This window comes from Globicephala melas, chromosome 2, assembly GCF_963455315.2.
Source record: "Globicephala melas chromosome 2, mGloMel1.2, whole genome shotgun sequence".
NCBI lineage: Eukaryota > Metazoa > Chordata > Mammalia > Artiodactyla > Delphinidae > Globicephala > Globicephala melas.
The window spans coordinates 98,662,430-98,679,080 of NC_083315.2; the positions used below are offsets into that span (position 1 = coordinate 98,662,430).

Below are 16,651 nucleotides of genomic sequence, written 5' to 3' on the forward strand. Positions count from 1 at the left end.
CTGCTTCCAACAGGCAGGAAATGTTAGAGCAGCTCCCAGATCAGTCCTACTAACACCACCGGGCAAGAGAATTGGAGTACCACCGCCTGACTCTGCATGGGTGGGGTGGGGAGGGAGATCAGCTCCCAGTGAAATGAAGGGTGAGCAAGATGAAATTTCCCCTTAAGGTCTGGCTAGGGTAGGACGGGTATTGCCACAAAGGCTTTCCACGTGAGGCTTCTCTTTTGTTGGTTCCTTGACTGGAGGAACAGACTTTTCTTAGAGCTTACTTTATCTGTGTCTGTTGGCAGTTCCAGGATGGAGGCCACTAGAGTTCCTGTCTGGGATTTATGGAAGGCAGTAAAGAAACCTAAAAAACTCATCCCTCATCACCGTCCCAAAGTCCCTAGCAGTCCACCTTCTTCTTTCCTCCTTGGAGTGTTCCTCTGTTTGCTTGTTGTGTTATGTCCACAGTTATAAGAGGGAGGACCTGGGAGGCTCCATCTTGGCTAGAACCAGAAGTCTGATCTATACTTGATTTTTTTTTTTTGCAGTACGCGGGCCTCTCACGGTTGTGGCCTCTCCCGTTGCGGAGCACAGTCTCTGGACGCACAGGCTCAGCGGCCATGGCTCACAGGCCCAGCCGCTCCGCGGCATGTGGGATCTTCCCGGACCGGGGCACGAACCCGTGTCCCCTGCATCGGCAGGCGGACTCTCAACCACTGCGCCACCAGGGAAGCCCAATACTTGATTTTTAAGAGGAATAAGTAGATAACAGGTATGTTGATACCAATAATTAATTCACAGAAGCAATTTTTCATGATGTTATCATTTTAGTTTCACTCAATACTCTACATGTGTCATAAATATTATGCCATAGTAAGTGACAAGAGTTCACTTTCAAAATGAGACTATTCTGTAAATAACTCCTGAAGCATCAAAGAAAATTAAATTCTCTCTGTCGTTTTGTGTGGGTGTACTGAGATGAGTTTAATTCTCCAAACAATGGTTGTTTTCCACTTAACAAGAAACCTAACAGCGAACCAATTTGGCTAAAAGAGATTTTATTGCACATGGAAAACTTGGAGCAGAGTTAGATAATTGACCAAATATGAGGACAGTTTTAAAAATAGCACCACTGAAGATAAAGATCCTAAACAGCACTCAGAGATGCAATGTCTTTCTTCAAGTACGTGGAGCTTATTATGTAGAAATATCCACTGGCTGAGCAAGACAAAAGCATTGATTGAATAAACCACATCTGGATTTCAAGGGAACCCCATTTAGCCACAAAATTGGATTCTTCCTCTTGTTCGTATCTACATTTGCAAAATAAGCATCACTATTTTGATTCTGTTTAGTTAGAAATAATGTTTTTTCAAATCAGAGAGCTTATTCCTTTAAAATATTTTGGTAAGTGATGTGTAAAATGAAAGACTAAGAACACTTTGGAGTTTCCACATTAGGTGAAAGCAAGCCTGTATCTCCCAAAATTATTTGAAGTCCTTTGTTCAGAATCAGTCACTGAGAACTGAATATCTTCTTGATCGATGCTGAGAATTTAAATAGTGTTCAGAAAAAAAAAAATAGTGTTCAGAGAGACTGGAAGGGTAAAAGATACTTTATTGGAAATGACACAAGCTCTGAAAACAGTACTATATTTTCCTAGCAAGACACTTCTTCTGGTAAAAGGTATATTGGGACACATCACAGTCTCAGGGTGGTGACATTATGAAATGTTAACTAGACCTTCTACTCCCACAAATATCTGAGGAAACAAAGAGCATTTGTTCAGTCTTAACCACTGCCCAAGACCAACTTTTTTTTGATTAAATTTTATTTTTTTTATTGAAGTATAGTTGATTTACAATGTTGTGTTAGTTTCAGGTGTACAGCAAAGTGATTCAGTTATATACACATTCTTTTTCAGATTCTTTTCCCTTATAGGTTATTACAGGTTATTACAAAATATTGAGTATAGTTCCCTGTGCTACACAGTAGGTCCTTGTTTTTCTATTTTACATATAGTAGTGTGTATATGTTAATTCCAAACTCCTAATTTATCTCTCCCTGCCACCCTTTCCCCTTTGGTAACCATATTTGTTTTCTATGTCTGTGGGTCTATTTCTGGTTTGTATATAGCACCAACTTTTTAAAAACTCTGTCTCCATGATTGCAACTGAAGTAGATGCTTGGGGAAGGTGTGCTTGGTCTCTCCACAGTGATCTCCCTATGAAGTAGAGGAAACAGAAGGAATAAAACTCTTACTCATGACGGATTCTCTCAGTTTCACGTAAACGTGTTCCACGTGAGAAAGTAGGCAAGCTTAACATTTAAGCTTTCACGTTTAGTCAGAATAAAGGTTAGTTTCCAGGTAGATCAAAGAAAACTCTGACTACACAAAGATATAAACTATGGAACAATATTTTAGGGTTTGCTCTTTAGGCCCGAAGCATGGGCCCTTCTAGAACACTGGAGCTGTTCTAATAAACAAGGGTTTCTGCCTCTTGGGATCGCTTTTGCCACTTCCATTACCATTTTGGGGCCCACACCCCTGAGTTGGACAAAATGAGCACAGTATACCTAAAGTTTTCCATTGCCCGGTGTGGAAGCAAAGCCTCAGCCCTTGTACCAGTATCTACAATGTGTTTCCGATTTATCATCTTCCGTTTTCTATTCGGATAGAAACTCATGGGAAGGGTGGAGGGGATATAGGTCTGCACCCCCATCACCATCTCCCTACCTGCTCTCCTCATCTCTCCCACCACTTTGGGCCGGCGGTTTAGTGATGTGATCCTTGAGTGGACACAGAAGGGACTGATTGTGCCAGTCTAAGGGCTCCCTTTCTGCACCCGCAGGAGTAGGGCTCTGGACAGAGGATACGGAGTGAAGACGGCTCTACCCACTGGTGGAGAGATGAGCCTAGCATGAATCTTTTGTGACAGTTATAAATATTGAGCTACAATATTATACAGCAACTGGAACCCCTCCCTGGAAAATAGCATATTTAAATAGAGTTTGCAAAAGGGTTAACTGAACAGAGGACACCCTTCCTGTTCACCCATAAAGAATGTTCTCAGCTGAGGACTACCCAGTCCTTGCAGGTGTATCTTGGGTGATATGATGCTTTATCTGGTTACATCCTTTGGGTCATGCTCGTGATTGTTCTGCTCACTTGTCAAAGCCACACCAGGGGTCAACGGCAGATTCTTTTCTCAGTTCTCAAAGGCTGGCTCGTCTCTCTGAAATGCCACACACACGGAGACCTACTTATTTGTGTGAGTGCCAGTATTCTCAATCGAGTAACTGCTCGAGACACCTTTTCAGCTGTTTTTATTTTGGAGGAACAATCTCGGTTTCCTGCCTCTGGTTAACACGGGTGATTGGCTTTAGGGAAAGCCTTTATTTTTATTATTTTTTCATTTACGAAATTAAGTTAGAATCTGTAAATGTAAGAGGAATTGGTTATTTGTAGACCTAACCAAGAGGAGTTTGGAAATACTCATCATAAAATAGCTGTAAATATTCCCTAAAGCAACTGCTTTCAGACTCTCCACAGAAAGACAAAGCCTACAGTAATATATGTGGTTTCATTTTATGTTCATGATAGATTCCTCTTTTTAGACTGTAATTTGGAAACAGTTCAACAGCTGAGTTGGCAACTAAAACCCACACTCTAAAACATATAAGTGAAATGTGGATGCTATAATCCTAAGGGCAGAGCCTGCTCCCAGTTTGGCATTCTTTGGTTCCAGCTGTTGACTAGAGATGTTAGATTATAACAGTAAAACCAGAAAATGCTGTTAATGCAAATTCCTTGCATTGCATGTCTCTCTTTAAAGAGCAAGTGGACATTCTTGCAAATGACCAGAATAGGAGGCTATTTGTCTTTTCTCAGCCCAGCGACTGTAAGTAGATATGGAAGGCAAGGCCTCATGAATTTTATGTCACATTTAATTTTATTTTAAGGAGGTTAAAATAGAGGGCTTTAAAGCCTCAGCCAGGCATGTCATTTTCTTTGTCCTTCTCTGTTCAGTGTTTCCTAGTTCACCACAACAAGCACTTACAATTTTCATAGTGAGGGAAAGGTTATTTTAGATCCCCAGTTACACATACCATGACGTTAAGACGAAAATTAAAATGATACAATCCCTTATACAGTACCTTATATAGACAAAGCGTGTTTTCATGAAGCAATATATGCTTGCATGGGGATGGAAGAAACCGGCAGACATACGCAAGGCATCTTGGACTCTTGGATACTTGTACAGTCATCACTCCAATTTCAATTGTTCTCTCCATGGTCCCCATGAGTTCATTTTTATCTGTCTATCTATCTATCCATCCATCCTTTGTTTTCTCTCACAAAAGATGTATGACAGCTTACAAAGATAGATGGACAAATAAAATTTAATAGTGGAAGAAAAAGGAAAATGAAAAATAGATGTGGCTGTGCAAGATAGACGATAATGATTTGTAATCATGTTAACAATTGGGCCACAAGTGTAGTTTTCTAAGATTTTTCTTGGCCACTGCCAAAGGAAAAATCTGGTTGGTCACTAGATTCAGGATCTACGGGATCAAAACAAACCATTTACTTGGTAGAAGCCCTTTGTTCTTGGAACTGGAGCCAGACAGGAAATTCTTCTAAGACGCTCGTAAAGAAGACAGTATCCTGTGATGAACACCCGTGACAACATCTTTGCAATAGAGGTGGTGACCTATTTCTTACACAACGCGCCCCCATGTAGGCTGGTGACATCATATTCAAGAGCAGGTCTGTAAAAATGGATTCTGCAGCTGGCAGTCAGTCCAGCTTCATCTAGAATCTGACCATGTACACATATGAAGTCTCAGGATAGTGTATGGACCCAGTCTGTACTTAATAAAGGTAAGCAATTAGTATTATTGCTACACACTGTTGCGTGTCAGATGTGTGCCTACTTTTGATGGCGAAGAGGTGGGCTCCACACATGCAGCGGAGTGAACTTGGTGGGCAAGAGCATCTCTGAGCTCACAGCTCTCACCTCCCACGCACTTGTGTGAGCTCAAAATGCAGCCGCGTTCAAGTTGGGTGATGCCACATGTGGGCTCTCTACGGAAGACAGGCTTGCTCCAGGTAATGCTTGAAAAGCCGAAACTCCATAGTTACAGCCAGTATGGGGAGGAAGCCAAATCTGAGCTAAGTGGAGAACCTTCCCAGCAGAAACCTGCCAGCTTCAGCTCTTCGTTCTAGGAAGATTCAGACTCCTTTTAAGGAGTTAAAAAGATGAGAAGTCCTTTGGGATTTCCCAGGATAGAAGAGAGTGAAGATTTGGCTTTTCGCTCATTAGTCCCAGGTGACTCCGAGATCCAGCAGGATCTCCCGTCTACATTCTGCTCCCCTTCCCTCATCCTCCCCGTCTTGCCCTCTTTTTCTAAATCTCATTAAATGGTTCATCACAGTTGGTCCTATCATGTCAGAAGGCAGGGACTGCCAGAACCTGCCTAGAACAGAATTCATCTGGAGTTGAAATACCCTCCGCCTGGGTTAATCTCCTCGGTGGTTGCACGTAAAGCACGAGGCAGCATGTGGTGGAGATTAGGCATGCCTCGGTGTTGAATTCTGAGCTCCAGGATGTGTGTGGGCCCGCATCCCTCACAGCCACGTCACTTTCTTCTTTTAATGAAAGCTGAAACCCAGCTCCTGCCAGAGGACAGTGGGAGTGAACAAATGTATAGGAAAAGAAAATAGACATGGTTAGGAAGGCTGGCTGCCCGACCCCTGGTCTGGGCTGGAAACAGCCCACCCCCTCCTTCCTAGCCCATGGAATGCAGGAGGGGCTGCAAGAGAAGCCAGGAGGGCTCCTGGGGAGGAATTAAGGTTCGGTATGTTTCTGGCTTCTCTGTAAATACTGGACACCTCCGAATGGAAGAACAGCTGAGAAAAGTGACTGCTAATCCCCCAGTGCCAGGAGGAGGCCTGCCTCTCCCTTCTAGATCCCAGCAGATGGTGGATGAAACAGGCTTCCCTCGAGGCAAGGGCAGCAGGAACTGTCCCACCTTCTGTTCCTTCAGCCAGCCCTGCACGTCTCCCTCATGGCCTGTCCCTGCCCAGAAGGGCCTCGCCGGCCCTCGAGAGCCTTGGGGACACGCCCCGGCTTTGGCTTTCGCCGCTGTCCGGCTGGGATGCTCAAGGTCAGCCAAGCTGGACTCGGGCCAGCACTGGCAGCTTGGGAAGCCTTCAGCGAAATTCCGCGGGCCTGGGGAAGAACAGCCAGGCAGTGTCGCCACGTTTCTCCCTCTGTGAATTACCTGGGGAAGAGGGGCGGTGACTTATTTAAAATGCACATGCACTCTTCCAGGATGAAACCTGGGAATCTGAATTGCTGTTAGAGGTAACTTGGCTGCAAGTGGTTCTAGCATTCTACTTGGGGAAACAGCAGCCCCAGTGGACTGGAAGGCATTTGGGGTGGTGGATAGGGTGTCGTCTGGTGCCTGGATTTGAAGCCTTACTCTTCCGTTTGCTCAGCCGTGTGACCTTGAGCAAAGCAGGTGCAACGGTTCCCTACCTCATAGGATACAAACCAGTCTTTCTCAAACTGCAGGGCACAGCCATTCTTGGGTTTTTAAATCAATTTAGTCACAATTCATATCAAAAAATGTAACTGGGAGGTTGGCTACACAGCAATGTGAATGTGCTTAACGCTACTGAACTGTACAATTTTAGTTGGTTAAGGTGGGACATTTTATGTTATGTATATTTTACCGAAATTAAAAAAAAAGAGAAATGTCTAGACTACACCACAGAAGGTTAAGTCATTTTTATATACTTAAGTAGACACGACAGAAGCCAATCTCAATTTTCAAATTAAATAGATCCCTGAAAAAATTGTGTCAAATGAAAATCAGTCATTGAATCTTATTTTCCATTGACTTATAATTTAAGTAAATATATAAAAACAGCGTTTAGAGTTTTAAAACGTGGAAATTGAGCAGTATTGCAATGAACAAATATCGAACCATCATAGATATTTAAGGGGAAAAAAGTGTTCTTACCCTAAATATAGTGCATAAGAAACTATGTTTTGCTCTAAGTGGGAAAAAGTGAAATTGTTTTTAAACATTTTAAGGGTGAAGATTATTTCATGAAAATGGTCTCAGTATTCCACTGACCTACCCACCCCTGCTCCCGGACAGACTGATTCCTAGGTGGGTGGACTGGAATTGGCCTCCTGCGCCCTAGAAGTATTTACAAAGGATTCAGGGAATAACCGTGGTGTTCAGTGATCTGCTAGACTTTCCAGGAGTTCCCTTTACACATATGGCAGTGAATGTGGGAATGTGCCACCAGTCACCCCCAAGGAGAAACTCTTTCTTTCACACAAGTGTTAATGCACTTCAGTCCTACTCTGCTTTAAAAATAATGAAATACTTCCTCAGGAAGGCTTTCTCTGAACCCTCTTTTGAATCCCTCTTTTTGTGACTATCTCAATGATTCCCTCATTCTTCCTAGTGTGTACCATAACCGTCTCTGACTTGTCTGTAGCTGCTCTGCAGTACGAGTCCTGCTCTGTTTTATTTCTGTCTTCCAGCGACTAGCACAGTTCTTGTGCCATAAATATTTGCTGGATCAATAAGTGAATGACATTGACCCAAATCTTCAAAAGTGAGAGCTATAGCTGCCCCCAAAAGTATCATTATTACTGAATTGTAATAGTTACAATTTGCTTTGTATCTTCTATGTGGCTTATATCACTTGTCTCTAATTATTACAATAACTAATCATCTCTGCCTGAAAAGAGTTACTGTGTCCTTTTTCAGAGGGGAAAATTGAGGCTTATGGAAGTGAAGTGACTTGCCCAAGAGCAAAATAGGTAGTAAGTGACAGAGGCGGGATTCAAACCTAGGGATGTTGGGCTGTAACACCCGTCCCATTTCTCCTTCTTTTTGGTTCTTCTGCATCTGCCTGAGCCAAAACAGCTCCGCTCTTTGCATCCTGTCAACAGGCATTTTCGCTGAGAAAGGCCTACCGTGTGGCAGAGGGTGATTCCAGCTGGCGTGACCCTCACCTGGCTCCATCACCCAGCCGCCCTCATACTTTCTTCTCCAGACCAACCCAAACATGGTTGGGGAGCTCAGCGGGGAGGGCCCAGCATTCCCCAGTCTGGACAAGTATCTAATCAGCAGGCCTCCTTAGCATATCAATCCAAGACCACTCCAGAGATGAATGCCTGGGCCCAGTTTCTATTTTTAACTGGTGTGAAGGGGAGGAAAAACACAAGCATTAAAAATCAAAGTGTCAGTGAAGAACTGAGAATACAGGGCAACCCAGGGCAAACCAGTGATCTGTGTCCTTATGTCTCTCTGTTTCTTTCTCTTCTCCTTGATTCAAGTAATCCCTTTCTCCAAAGTCTCAGGATCCTCCACAAAGAAGCTGATACCATTTATACCAGTGCTTCTCACACTTCAGCATACGTATGACTCAACTGAGCATCTTGCTAAAATGCAGATTCTGATTCAATAGTTCTGGGGTAGGGCCTGGGACTGCTTTTCTAATTCATTCCTGGTTATGACCATACTGTGCATCCCGGTGATATGTTCAGTCGGTTGAAGTTGCTGTTATCTTCTTGACAAGAACATTTCTCTTTCAGTCTTGTCTTTGTCTGGAATAAACGCTTTTGCGTTATTAAGATGAATGTTCATCTCTCCACCAGCAGGTGGACAAGCAACCCTTGGCATTTGTTCCTTCATTCCCTTTGGCAGCAGGGGAGTCTTTCCTGGCCTAAAGGCAGGAGTCTGAGTTTGAGAAAAACCCTGGAATCATGGAGGAGAGCCCCCTGATGTCCCAGCTGGGGTAAACCTGCCCTCTCCTCCAACAAGACTGGGCAGGCTCTCACAGCAGCTGTTTCCAGCCTCTTTCCCTGACCAGCCCCTGAGCCATGCGTAAATTGGGGACCAAGGTGGCCTTGGTTAATCTCAGCTTTCTGCACAGCCCCAGCTCTCCGAGTTGTCATGCAGGTTGGTGGGGACTAAGCCAGGAGGGTGCCCTGTCCCAGGCACCCCTTTTCTGGCCTCCCAAATGTGCTGCTGTGGTGCCCTTTGGGCCCATGAGGACTGCCAGGGCTCTGCTCCCCCAGCTTTCCGTCCGGGAAGATGAGAAGCTGCCGTCACTCCCCTGCTGCCCTGGCCCAGCTGTCAGGACCCCTCAGCAGAGGGCGGGGTGCCAAGCCTTCCCCCTTGCGTGTGGCTTGTTGTCTCTTAGGCTGGCGGGGCTGTGGCGAAGCCAGCCACAGCACACCCAGGGGGCACCTCCACCCAAGAAGGGGGAGGGGGCCGGCTGGCGTCACCCGGTCTTCCCCTGCCCCCTACCCTTCACCGCCTGCCCCTCCCTAGCTCCCTATTTGGCCATCCCCCTGGTTGCCCCCTCCCCTTCCTTACATGGTCTGGGGGGCCCCCGGGCTGATCCTCTCCCCTGCCCTTGGCTCCATGAATGGCCTCGGCGCTCCTCAGTGGTGCGAAGGCGACCAAATAAGGCAAGGTGGCCGACCGGGCCCCCCACCCCTGCCCCCGGCGGCTCCAACTGACCCCGTCCATCAGCGCGCTATAAAGCCGCGCGCCCCGCGCGGGGCACCAGCGCCTGCCACACCGCCCGAGCAGCCGAGCCGAGCCCGCCCCGCGGACGGTGAGTCAGCGCCGCCCGCCCCGCGCCTGGAGCCGGTGCCCCGCGCCCCCACCGCTCCATCACTTTTTTTCTCCTTAAGACCAAACTTTTCATTTGGTTCGAACTTCTTTTGTCCTGGGTCTCGGTCTTCACTGGAGAGGGGCGCGTGGAGGGGTAGCCTTGGGCCCCAGTGGGGCTTTTGGGGTCCCCGCTGCCGTGTGCTTTTCCCTCTAGCTGGGGCTCGAGCATGGATCGGGGTGTGGATGGGCCCGAAGTGGCTTCCCGGTTCGTGAGAAGGCGAAAATGTAAAGGGCCGGGGAGGACCTGCTAAGGGGTGACCGTCCCTCTTGCACTGGGGCAGGGGAGGAGCCTCCTGGCCTGGGAGCCTGGGCGGTTCCTCTCCCCTGCAATGCAGCTTCTTCCCACCCTCCTTTGTCTGCCCCGAGGGGAAGGGAGACGACAGCGTCCCCCGCCCCCCTCCCCTGCCCGGGGACCCCCATCTGCCCTGTCCCTTCCTCCGGGGACGCGGACGAGGCCAGCTCCGCAGGCACTGAACGTAGGCCGCCTTGCTCTCGTCCATCCGTAGACCCCACTGAAGCTTCGCCAAGATGTGCGACGACGAGGAGACCACCGCCCTGGTGTGCGACAACGGCTCCGGGCTGGTGAAGGCCGGCTTCGCGGGCGACGACGCGCCCCGCGCGGTCTTCCCTTCCATCGTGGGCCGCCCGCGCCACCAGGTAAACTTCCCGCCCCGCACAGCCTGCCCTCACCTGGAGCCGTCTCCAGCCCCGCTCCACACCCCTTCCCGCCACCTCTTCAGCCCAGCAATCCAGGAAATGTCTCACCTGCCCCTCCTGTTCCATGAACTCATTAGGTCAGATAGGAAACGCTGGATTCGCTTCCAACCTCAGCCCAGGCAAGCAATACTCACACCCTCCAGCAAACCAGGAAACGTGCAGCACCGCCCCCCCTCCCCCAGTCCACTTCAGGGACACAGCTCTGCCAGGGGTCCAACTTCCTCCTGTGAAAAGGCGGCAGCTTCTCTTTTCCACTCCTGACCTGCATTTTTAGTCCTCAGTATCTTCTCTAGCTCTTATACATCTCACTTTACTCCTTGGCCTCCCTTTTCAGTCCTGTTCAAAACTCAGAATAATACAACGTATCCGAACCAACCAGGAGCCAAGCCACATTGCTCCCTCTTGTTCACAGCCAGTTTATAGGGTTCCCAAAATGTAATCCATCTGCTTCCTGGCTGTTGCATTTTTAGAAGCCGGTTATGACAGAGGCAGTAAAGTGCCGTGGTGACAGTGACATACCACCTTGTTTATTAAAAGAAATGCCACGCTCTCTGGCTTTGCCTCGGTGCCTGGCCAGACACGCTGCCAGGGGGGAGAGTGGTATTCCTCAGTGTTGGCGGACCATGCGTACTCCAGGACAGCTCTAGGAGGGCTGGATTTCCCAGACAGGATGGTAATAGCATATCAGTCCATCTTTTTATGTTTACTTGATGAATGTCAAACTTTTTCCTTGGGAGAAATACAGTGTGTCATTAATTCAGTCATTCCACAGTGTAGTCATTTATATTCCAGTCGACATAGGTGATGAGCTTAATAATTTAATGAAGGCATTATGGTATTTTAAAAATGAGGTGAGGCTCTGCTTCTTCCGTGAAATAGCTTCATTTCTCCCCATCCCTAGTTATATTCTAAACAATAGAATTATACCTCTTGGGGGTGGGGTGGGGAGAAGGTACAAGATTAACTTTAAATGATATTTCTGAATTGGGGTAAATTCCTATTGTTTCTTATTTCTCGTATTCATAAGATGTCACTTGACTTGGACAGTTACGTAGAAATGAATAAGGCATTGATTGTATTCCTGACATGGTGGAAGCTTGATTTTCTCATTACTTTCTTCTTGTAGGGAGTCATGGTGGGTATGGGTCAGAAGGATTCCTACGTAGGTGATGAGGCCCAGAGCAAGCGAGGTATCCTGACTCTCAAGTACCCCATTGAGCACGGCATCATCACCAACTGGGATGACATGGAGAAGATCTGGCACCATACCTTCTACAATGAGCTCCGCGTGGCCCCTGAGGAGCACCCCACTCTGCTCACTGAGGCCCCACTGAACCCCAAGGCCAACCGTGAGAAGATGACCCAGATCATGTTTGAGACCTTCAATGTCCCCGCCATGTATGTGGCCATCCAGGCGGTGCTGTCCCTGTATGCTTCTGGCCGTACCACAGGTGTGTTGGGATTGTGAGATAGTCCCTGATTAATTACATTCCCAAGTCTTCGACCTTGCTGGGAATCGGTCTCCCCAGTGAGAAAGGAATGATCCCTTTCCTCACGCTCCCTGGGAAGGTGTCTCTGCTAAGGGAGAGGGGTAACAATAATACCCTGAGGTTGGTCTCAGAGCACACTTATTTCTAAGAACTGAAAGAATACAGAGTTAGATCCTCCCCTTGCCTGAAGTATGTGATGTCACATATTGAGGCTTTGCACAACTATCAACCTGGAATGCAGCAGTCATTGGTGTGTGTTCACACCATCACAGCCCCTGGGCACACATCCCTACAGGGTCTGAGTCAAAAAAGAGAAGAACACGTGTAAGTTAGAGGAGAGGAAAGAAAAACACGCCTGGTTGCTTGCATAAGGTGCTAATAGCTGGTAAGAGGGATGGTCATTTGAAAGTGTCCTGGGGAAATTTTTCTACTACAATATTTAAGAGGATGAACTGTTGCTGGCTTCAGATTTGGCATCCATTATGCTCATTTTTATTCTTCATGTGTAAGGGATCTAATTTTATCTGGATCCTTGCCCAGCGCGAGTATCTCTTAGCCAGGATTGGAAGCAGGCTTTGACATGGTTAAAGCAGTGGTGTCCTCAGAGATTTACCTTGTTCTTGTCGATTTTCTCTGACAGGCATTGTTCTGGACTCTGGGGACGGCGTAACCCACAACGTCCCCATCTATGAGGGCTATGCTTTGCCCCATGCCATCATGCGTCTGGATCTAGCTGGTCGGGATCTCACTGACTACCTCATGAAGATCCTCACTGAGCGTGGCTACTCCTTTGTCACCACCGGTGAGTGTGTGTGTATCTCATCTGCCGTAGTATGTGTCTTGTTTTTTACCCTCCCCCAGCGAACCCCCCGACCTCCTCAAGGTTGATTTCATCTTTCAGAGCTTAACTGTGACACGCTTTATTTCTGCAGCTGAACGTGAAATTGTTCGCGATATTAAAGAGAAGTTGTGCTATGTCGCTCTGGATTTTGAGAATGAGATGGCTACGGCTGCTTCTTCCTCCTCCCTGGAGAAGAGCTATGAACTGCCTGATGGCCAAGTCATCACTATTGGCAATGAACGCTTCCGCTGCCCTGAGACGCTCTTCCAGCCCTCCTTCATTGGTGAGTTGTAGGGTCTGGTGCAGAAACACCGCTTGGTAACTCCCAGGGTAAAAGCTATTATAATCAACAATGATTAAGGGGCCCTTGTGTTAAAAGAAGTCATAGCTTGGAGTCCCACACAGCTCAGCCTCAGGTCCCGATGGCTTCTTACAGGGATGGCCGTCACCGCTCCGTAGCAATGATATGATAAAGGATGACACACTGGCTTCATCTCAAAATAAGGAATGAGACAGAGTAGTAACTGAATAATCCATATCTGCAAGGAAGAGAAGGTGACTCAGGAGTGCTGCCTTATTCTGATATGTTCCATCACCAAGTAGCTGGACGTTACTTTCATCACTCATTATTAAGTGTAACAACACTCCAACTCATAGTAATAACTGGACCTTTGTATGTCACCAAATATCTTTCCTAAGGAGTGATTTCCAAGAGGAAGCTTGTCAGGACCTTATTTTAGTCCATAAATAAGAATTGCATTAATTTACCGTAAATGTGTGTCTCCTCCTTTTCTAATCCATCTCCGTACTCTGACGGGTACAGCAAGTGTTCCCTCCAAACAAGTGCTAAACACAGTTGTTTGTTTCTTGGCAGTCCGTTGTGGATTTACTGTCTACACTTTTAAGACACCTGTTCCACAAAACCCTGCAATGTGTCCTATAGAGGAACATATGTTTCAGAGACAAATGGTGACAGTGTACCAACATAGAGGGGTACTATTCTCTTCCCTCTACCCTGGCCCCCTGGCCTGAGGGCACTGTGATTTTTCTTTTTTACACTTGTTCCTAGGTATGGAATCTGCTGGCATCCATGAAACAACTTACAACAGCATCATGAAATGTGACATTGATATTCGCAAGGATCTGTATGCCAACAATGTCTTATCTGGAGGTACCACCATGTACCCTGGTATTGCTGATCGCATGCAAAAGGAAATCACTGCCCTGGCTCCCAGCACCATGAAGATCAAGGTGAGTGGGGGAAGCAAAACAGGTCTCTCCGTATTCCAAGCAGAATTCCTAACTCCTTTCCCCTCACCGCTTAGCTTCCCGTTTCCCATAAACTTTTAGTTTTTCTAACACTTTCTCTGATTTTTCTAGCACTTTTCCCAAGATAGGAGACTTGGAAACACTTTCAAGCAGTGGATAAAAATAAATCTTTGAAGGAAAAAAAATATCTAAATCTTTGAACACATTTTAAAAGACCCCCCCACTTTCGGGCTAGCCTCCACCATGCATGTAGCTTATTGCCACATTATATTCTGTTTCAGAGAAGTGGGGAAGTTCTATTTTATAGTGACTTTGATAGTGGAAATGATGAAATAGAGGAAATGCATTAAACTTGACTCAGCCATATTCATTTGTGGGAATGAAGTATCACATTACAGTGAATTGATCACCAGTATACTTTCTGTGAATCTCCCCAACATGCGCTCTGTTGCTTGGAACTTCAGAGTTCACTGGTGGTTTTCGTTTTCATTCTGCAGATTATTGCTCCCCCTGAGCGTAAGTACTCTGTCTGGATTGGGGGCTCCATCCTGGCCTCCCTGTCCACCTTCCAGCAGATGTGGATTAGCAAGCAAGAGTATGATGAGGCAGGACCATCCATTGTCCACCGCAAATGCTTCTAAGGTGCCTTCTCTCTTAGTCTACCTTATGTTCAGGATGACGGTATGATGCTTCTTGGAGTCTTCTGAACCACCCTCCCTCATCTCTCATCAATCATTGTACAGTTTGTTTACACACGTGCAATTTATTTGTGCTTCTAATATTTATTGCTTTATAAATAAACCAGACCAGGACTTGCAACCTACAAAAGCAAACCTCTCTTATTTCTTTTTGGGGTTTGGGGTTTGGGGTTTGGGGTAGGAGTAGGATGGGGCCAGTGTTTGTGTACTCAGTCTGTGAACTCGTATATTGGCGGCCTTGACACCGGGAGCATTGTAATATCACAGCACCACAAAGTTTATCAGATGAATTAGCGTGACTTTTAGCTGGGAGTTACAATATTAAATTTTGATTTTACCCTTTGGGACAGAATCATGAAGATATTTCATATCGGAAAAGCAGATTAGGTTTAGCTCCACATAAGCGAGAAACAGAATTGGAGAACACAATTCTCTAAGATTCGTTTCTATGATGACACTGAAAATTGTTGTCTTAGCACATGTTCCAGTTGTTTTTGTGACTTTGCAGAAACCACGTAGATATTGGTAATGAGAAAGTCAAAGATTATTTTAAACAGATTAGTTTCAATTCTCATTCTCTTCAGTTATCTTCCTGAGGGCCATACATGTTAACGGTGAAACACGGAAGCCAGCTGACAGATAAGCCCAGCCATGTCCCATTCCAGATATTCCCTAAATAAATCAAGACCACTGGGCATGTTCCAAAACAAATGTGAGGCAACAGGCACCAGATACCTTTGCCTAATCAGTGACTAACTTCTGGGACAGACGTCTTCAGTCTCTTCAGTTCTTTGAAATCCTGGGATCGTGGGTCGAATGGAGTGAAGTCTATAAAATCCTGAGGAGTTAAGGGGAGCAGAAAGTCATGATATTCCTTTTACTCCATGCTGGGCTGTTTGCAAAGCATGCTGGGGATAGTGATGCATCCAAAAGCATCTATTGTGCTCTGTCCTTGAGGGGCTCACATACACGCTACCCATAAACCCCCAGTGTATGTGGTCTGGGAGGCTACAAGGAGATGAACATATGAGACTGGGTCTTGATGAATGTTTAAGAATTGGAGAGGTAAGAAGAGCAGGGAGGAAATCTCAGCAGAAGGCAACGGGGCAGAAGCCATCATACAAAGCACAGGGCAGGCTGGTGGGAGCTGATGAATTTTAGGAAATCAGTTTGGAAAGGGAGATTTCAACCTGATTGCAGAAGCTTTAAAATTTTTCACTTTCAAATGAATTGTCCATGAACCGTTTGACCATTTGAATGGACCTAATTAAACTTTGATCTGTTGATGAGGGAATCAAGACACAGAGAGATTAAGCAATGGGTGCAATGTTAAACAGCTTATTTGTGGAATACCCAAGGCAGTCAGGAACCCAGATTTTTTGACAGCTAATCTAATGGTGCTTCTAAAACAATGTTTCCTAACTTAGTCATAGTTATCAAGAGTAACCACATTCTATCACACATCGTTTTGAGAGTCTGGGTTCAAAATCTGCAGTACTTTAAGCTCATCAGACAGCTTTAATAGGTTGCCAATGTCATTATCATTCAAGGTAGTAATTGTGTCCTATGTTCGTTCATTCATAAAACATCTCTTGATCCCTGATTCTGGGCCAGGCACAGTAGTAGGTGTCCGGGACACAAACATGGAGCAGAGCATATTTTCTGTGCTTACAGAGTTCCATATTTAGCACAGCTGAATGGAAGTCTTTCTCTGCATTAAGGGTTAAAAAATAAATTTAGTGACATTTATGTTAGATACGATAAACTTTATTGGAGATTTTCATTTTTTCCTGCAACTATTTCTTGTAGCACAGATAGATTGATTTAAAAGCTAGGTAGGGCTTCCCTGGTGGTGCAGTGGTTGGGAGTCCACCTGCCGGTGCAGGGGACGCGGGTTCGTGCCCCGGTCCGGGAGGATCCCACGTGCCACGGAG

General features: G+C 46.2%; 1 protein-coding gene and 1 long non-coding RNA gene across 8 annotated transcripts in view; one reads left to right on the forward strand and one right to left on the reverse strand.

Moving 5' to 3' along the window:
- The first annotated feature begins 623 nt into the window (after nucleotides 1–623).
- Nucleotides 624–14,841, forward strand: ACTC1 (actin alpha cardiac muscle 1). 7 transcript variants are annotated; one of them, XM_030844159.2, is made up of 7 exons: nucleotides 624–757; nucleotides 10,209–10,359; nucleotides 11,546–11,870; nucleotides 12,550–12,711; nucleotides 12,842–13,033; nucleotides 13,820–14,001; nucleotides 14,517–14,841. In XM_030844159.2, the coding sequence occupies exons 2-7, from the start codon at nucleotides 10,231–10,233 to the stop codon at nucleotides 14,658–14,660; spliced, it is 1,134 nt and encodes a 377-aa protein (XP_030700019.1). In that variant the 5' UTR covers nucleotides 624–757; nucleotides 10,209–10,230; the 3' UTR covers nucleotides 14,661–14,841. The 7 variants fall into 7 exon arrangements, with proteins under 7 accessions (XP_030700019.1, XP_060150490.1, XP_060150492.1 ...); XM_060294507.1 differs by lacking the exon at nucleotides 624–757 and adding an exon at nucleotides 9,518–9,643; XM_060294509.2 differs by lacking the exon at nucleotides 624–757 and adding an exon at nucleotides 9,661–9,739.
- Nucleotides 13,524–16,651, reverse strand: part of LOC132596859 (uncharacterized) — a 29,681-nt gene continuing 26,553 nt past the window's right edge. Inside the window, exon 4 of the long non-coding RNA XR_009563054.1 lies at nucleotides 13,524–15,555. This is a non-coding gene — a long non-coding RNA (uncharacterized lncRNA). The remainder of the gene's footprint in view (nucleotides 15,556–16,651) is intronic.